This window comes from Indicator indicator, chromosome Z (assembly GCF_027791375.1).
Source record: "Indicator indicator isolate 239-I01 chromosome Z, UM_Iind_1.1, whole genome shotgun sequence".
NCBI lineage: Eukaryota > Metazoa > Chordata > Aves > Piciformes > Indicatoridae > Indicator > Indicator indicator.
Genome location: NC_072053.1, coordinates 10,533,177 through 10,538,972, shown reverse-complemented (window position 1 = coordinate 10,538,972; position 5,796 = coordinate 10,533,177). Strand labels below are relative to the sequence as shown.

The following is a 5,796-nucleotide window of genomic DNA, read 5'->3' as shown; positions in this document are numbered from 1 at the left end:
GATAGTTTGTGGAAATTAAGTTGCTTTAGCAAAAAGAGGCACATATCAGTGAAGAAACACAGATATGAGAACCTAATTCTATATGCATCTTTTGGCAGATGTATGTTTTACTTCAGATTATTCAGACCCATATGCTGAGCCCTACCATCTGCTGAATTTGGATACAACATCTATAAAGCTGGTGTGGAAATACACAAAAAGAAACTCAGCTTCAGCAGTGAAACTGCCAGTGCCTTTGTAACTACAGTTGTCTTCCACAGAAAGTTACCTTTTTCATTATGTGAAGTATGTAGTCTTTCTCTACAAAAGTATAAGGTTAAATTCCAGCACTTACAGCTTCATTTTTGTTCAGATCCCTACTAAAATGCCTCAGTACTCGATTGGAGAAGGCCTTGATCAACCTAGTCTAGTAAGACATGCTTTGAGTGGGGAATTGGACCAGGGACCTTCAGAGGTCTGTTTCAGCCTGAATTACTGTGGGATCCGAATTATTACATTTGTACAGATGCGAGAGGATGCATGAGCACAGAAGTGTATTTCTTAGTCAACCACAGGAAGGAAAGAGATGGATCTGCCTGTCAGGGAAAAGAACAGTGACATATGGAAAGAAGAGACAACAGAGTTTTACTAGAAAGGTGGTTTATTTGGTAGAAAGTTTGCCTGTAAATGTCTTTAGAAAAGAAATTAATTCATCCTGCATCCAGACAAATTGCTGTTGAGATATGAAGTCTGGTGACTTACAGCTCCTCACAACTGACAGGAAGGCTTTTTCCTTCACTTTTCAAATGCAGTGCCTTCTCATGAAGATACTAATACCTGCTGTAGTTAGAAAATCCTCTTGGGCTTCTAATCTAACAGATCTATCATTTTATGCTTTGTGTTCTACTGGAGTAATGCTTTTGTTGGACAAGCCTTGGAAACAAAGTTAAGTTTTTGTTTAACTGAATAATTTCCCTTGAATTTTCTTGGACAGTAAGCCTTGAGTCTTGGTATTTGGCCCATCAAGAAGAATCGTCTTGCACAAGCAGCAGTTGCTGCACTTAAAAATACTCTCTAAACTACTGTGAATGAACCAACACCCAAGAAAATACGTATTTTCTTATTTCAAAAACAATCATTAGGTTCATTTTAATAAAACTGAACTCTTACAGCTGCTTTTTAAGGAGTTAATGCTAGGTCTTGAACTTAGGTAGCCCACGATACGGCAACTGAGTTCTGCTTCCCTGATAGAAAAGAGAGGGGAAAGGCTTGTGTGTTTGAAACTGCATTTTTACCCTGAACTGTGGAACAAAATCCAACAGGAATGAAGAATTCTCAGTAACCTCCCATTGTCTGTTCCAAGGGCAAAGTACATTTCTGACTTATCATTTCTAATAGAACATGTGGCATGGAAAATAGAAAAAAATCAATCTACTTTAAAAAGTTCAGAGGCAGCAGCAGAAGAAAACCATGCCTGAGATATCACATCCACATGGTGAGCACGTGAAAATACCTGAGAAACTGTTGCCAGCAGGCTCAGTAAAAGAAGCACCTATGTGAAGATGAATTGGGCACTTACGAAAATCATTCCAGAAGTTCCTGAATAATTTATTAACTCAGTCCTTGCACAAAGGACTTTGTTTTTAATGGGCTTATCTGAAACTCTGTCAGGTTCAAGCTGTGGGCTCTCTGCATATCATTTGGTCTTCCAGTCAACTTCTCTTATACCCTGGAAATTGCCTTCTAGTTTAAAAGGCATACCACAATTTCATGTTCTTAATTTTCAGTTATGAAGCTCAGTGAAGTTATTGACCTCCCCTGAACTTATAGGTTGACAAATAAAGTACTATTGGACAAAGAAAAAAAAAAAAAAAAAGGAAAATAACTTCCAAGACAAACAGATAAATTATTTCACACATCAAACATTTATTAACTGCACATAGTGAGTTTTTTTCTTTCTTTTCCTTCCTTCTTTTTTACCTTTTCCTGTCCCATTTGTTGTTCCTTGCTGTGAGGTCCTTGCAAGAATGAGTATGAATGGACCCTCATGAAAAAAACAGGGCACTGTCCTGGGCTTGTATAGTACAAAGATAAAGTAAGAGTGAACACAAAGCACACTGCACTGACACATTCACAGCTGAAGATGCATAAAAAAGATGTATTTCCACACAGACAGGCACTTAGTGGAATAAATATACAATGACACTAAAATTCTGCCATCTTAACTATATTGTAGAAAAGCCTGAGAATAGGTTTGCCCACCTGTCACTGAGTGATGACTCTGCCATCTCTGGGGTTTTCAGCAGCTGGGAGTAAATCGTGGTTCTCCCTTTGAATTTTCCCCTTCTGACAGAAGAGGTGCTTTGTATTTGGAATGACATGGAATCCACAAGCAGTTTTTACACCCATCTGATTTTCAAAGGTTTTACAAAAAGTATTTCAGATGATCCCTAAGAGAGCAGTCACTGCTTTGTGAAACCACTTCTCAGATGACTTGATTTATGCCTTTGTGTTGTGTAATTGATACCCATTGCTTGCTGATAGCTGGAGGTTGGCAACTTTCTTTGGTTTCATCTCTCAGGATTTTTATGTCTTTCACATCCACAACCAGAATTTTTAAAGAACTTAAGGCATAAATCACCTGACAGAGACTAGCAGGGGAAAGTCTTCCTTCACCACTGACCAAAACCCAACAAAAATACTGTACTTGGTTCATTCCAAAGCCAGCAATAGGGTTTCAAAAACAGTTCAACCAAACTCTACATATAACTGAATTTGATCCAAAGCCCAATAATGTCAAAGTGGGTTTTTCATTAGACATAAGCATTTTCTCTGTATGAGATCTCTTGTTATCTGCAAGGTTTTATATTTAACTGTGTCCACAGTTGGGGTACAAAGTACCTATCCCAAGTGCCTAACAATCAAAGCACATGAAGTTAAAGGGTCAGCATCAAGTGCCCCCTTGTGCTGTGCTACTGTTGCCTTTTTTTTTTTTTTTAACAGCTAGCTTTGTTCTCTATGGGTATTTTGCTTGCTGCCAGGAGCAGAGAATGAACCACTTAGGTAGTGCTGTGAATTACAACTCCAGAATGAAACAAGGATCTGGTATTTCTTTTCCATCTCTGCTCACAGGAAGTTAAGGTAAATTCATGTTGAATGTCTAAGTCCAATCAGCAACTGATAAGACTGGATTTGGATCCACTACTAGCAACAATGCCATCCAACACAGTAGTCCTTTATGATGTCTGTAATGTATCAACAAAAATGTGCATTTGTGACCTGCCATAATATAAATGGCTGTTACTCCATTTCCCTATTCCTACCTTCAGAGGTGACTAATGAAAGCAGCAGAGGCTGCATTTTCAATAAAAAGGATTTTCAAGGATAGAGGTGTAGACAGGCTCTGTAAGAGGAGAGAATAACAAACAGGGATGTTGTAAAACTAGGTGAAATTTGTGGGAAACATCACGTAAACCACTGCTACTTTTGAAAGTCAGATTTGAAACAGGCCAGAGATCACACTTTACTAAGGACAGGAAAATAAGGGCTTTTCCCCCTCACTTGCTTAGATGTGAAACATTCACTTTGTCCAACATTTCTGTCACCTTAAGGTGAGGATTTCTGTATCCAGTGTAAAGGGGAGTAGGCAGTGTAGCTGTTTATATTGGTGCAAGGGCTTTTCCCTAAGTAAAATTGAGGGGAGTAGACAATCCACACCCTCAGCTGCAATCCTTCACTTCCCTCCCATATGGTACATGGTTCCAAGTATATATTAAATAGGGGCTGCATGTACATAAGGTTTTGGGTTGACTTTTTTTTTTTTTAAGAAAAAAAGAGTTATTCTTGGTCCACCTGGAGGCACAGGATGTCCAGTGCAAGCAGAACATGTGAGCTGCATAGTCTGTCTGCCCAATGGCAGCTTCTCTGGGCTTTGTGTCTGGAAAGGCATGAAGAGATCACAGCAGTTTCGGGTTGTCATTGAGACGAAGGCTGGAATACATTCCCACATGCCGGACCAGGTTGGGTTCCACCACGTAGGCATTCTCCCCCTTACTGTGCAGCATGGAGTAGAGGGCAATATCCTTAGCAAAGCCCTGGCGGCAGTGCAGCCCCTTCAGGTAACCTAAGGCACGGCGGGCAGAGGGAGCAGAGAAGAGCATGGCAGGCGTGCAGCACTCGGTGACCGGCACGATATTGTAGAGTGTGGGGGCCAGCCGGCGCAGCTCCAGCAGGTAGTGGCGTCCCACCAGCTCTGACAGAGCCATGCTGTACAAAGCAAAGAACAAGACTATGGGCCAGCTAAGGCTGGTGCGTCCTGTTGCCCAGGAGTACAGACAGTTCAGCACAGGCCCCAAAAACATGCCCAGACCTAGCCACTCAAGGATTCTCATGGGCTCGGGGTTGAAGTAGCGCTGAAGCCTCTCCGGATGGTAAAGCTTGAAGTAAAGCGCGTCTCTGAGGTATGGTTTGGAGAACCGGGCCAGCAGGAGGTGCTCTAAAACAGTGAATATCTCCTCCTCCGGCACAGCATCATCTTCCACTACAAGGATGTATTCTGGGTTGTACACCAGCAGTGACTGCTCAAGACAGAAGACATAGTCCTGCTTCTCCTTCTCAAACTGGTTTACTCTGGGGTCAGGGTTCCCACCAGTTCTGTCATGACTGACCACAGGAAAGAAGCTGCTCAGCAGCCTGACATCCTGATGGCTACTGGGGTCCAACTCCACGTTACAGAGGAGAATGCGGTGGCTTTGGCAATGTTCACCACATTTTTGGAGGAGATGGTGGAAGCGGGAAGCCACTTGCAAGACATAGTGGAAATCATTCTGCCTTTGCACAGTGATAATGGTGACCAGCAGCAAGGGCTGGAAGGCATGACTGTCAGATGCTTCAGAGGCATTTGGTATCTGCAGCTTCTCAAAGTAATGGAGGGCAGCCTGGCCCTCCTGCTGGTTCTGCTCCAGGAACTCCTTGCTCATGGGATTCAGGTGCCAATGCCGCAAATAGAAGTAAGAGTAGAGGAGACGGTGGCAAATCAAAGGTGCAAGCACACCAAATGTCACCACAGTCAGCGTGAGGAGATGGATAAAAGGACTAGATGAACGGCACCACCCCCCAGAGAACTGCGAGGCTTGGTGTAACATGGCTGATGCAGAAGGAGGGCACCTCTGCACTATTCATGCCCTCATTCCTTCACTTCTGATGCATTCTCTCTGGACTGCAAAGCATCGCTGGGGCAGTAGCTGTCAAACATGCACAATATGTCTAAGCCTAGAGAGAAAGGAAAAAGATGGTTAATGAAATATAAACTGTCAGAGTGGGAAGACCGTGATTTGAGAAAATGGAAAGCTGAGGGCTAGTCACTTAGGAAGCCAAAACAGAAGGCCCCTGAGGAGTCCCCTTGTGGTGGGGACATCACAGAAATTTCATGAGAGGTTAAGGAAAGATGAGCCAAACTTACTTTCCAGCAAAGTACCCCTAAGGCCTTTTCAGTGTGTAGGCAATCTGAATTGACTTAGCTGAACGGGACTGTTGGGTTTGTTACTATACTTCAAACATTCAACATGGATGCAGGATATGTGGAAATCTTTCTGTTAAAGACAGAGAACTTGGATGCCACTGTGTGGTCACAGTGACATAGTAAGACTTGGATCGTGGCCAGGAACCAAAGCTGGAGCTCATGTATCTTTGCCTGGCACATATTTGAGAGACAAACTTTTGCCTTTTGCCTCTTGAATGACACATGTATTGCTTCTATTGCTCATTCTTGCAAACATGCTTTTTTACTTTAGCCCTCAAAAGTGTGAAGCAAGATAA

The 5,796-nt window shown here is 42.5% G+C and overlaps 1 protein-coding gene across 1 annotated transcript; it reads right to left on the bottom strand.

Annotated features, from left to right (window-relative positions):
• Positions 1 to 3,935: 3,935 nt before the first annotated feature.
• PGAP4 (post-GPI attachment to proteins GalNAc transferase 4) lies at positions 3,936 to 5,147 on the bottom strand. Its single transcript, XM_054398179.1, has one exon. The coding sequence runs from the start codon at positions 5,121 to 5,123 to the stop codon at positions 3,936 to 3,938; it is 1,188 nt and encodes a 395-aa protein (XP_054254154.1). The 5' UTR covers positions 5,124 to 5,147.
• Between the last annotated feature and the right edge of the window lie 649 nt (positions 5,148 to 5,796).

Coding starts and splice junctions, on each gene's coding strand:
- PGAP4 (XM_054398179.1), bottom strand. CDS start 5,123: ATGTTACACCAAGCCTCGCAGTTCTCTGGGGGGTGGTGCCGTTCATCT.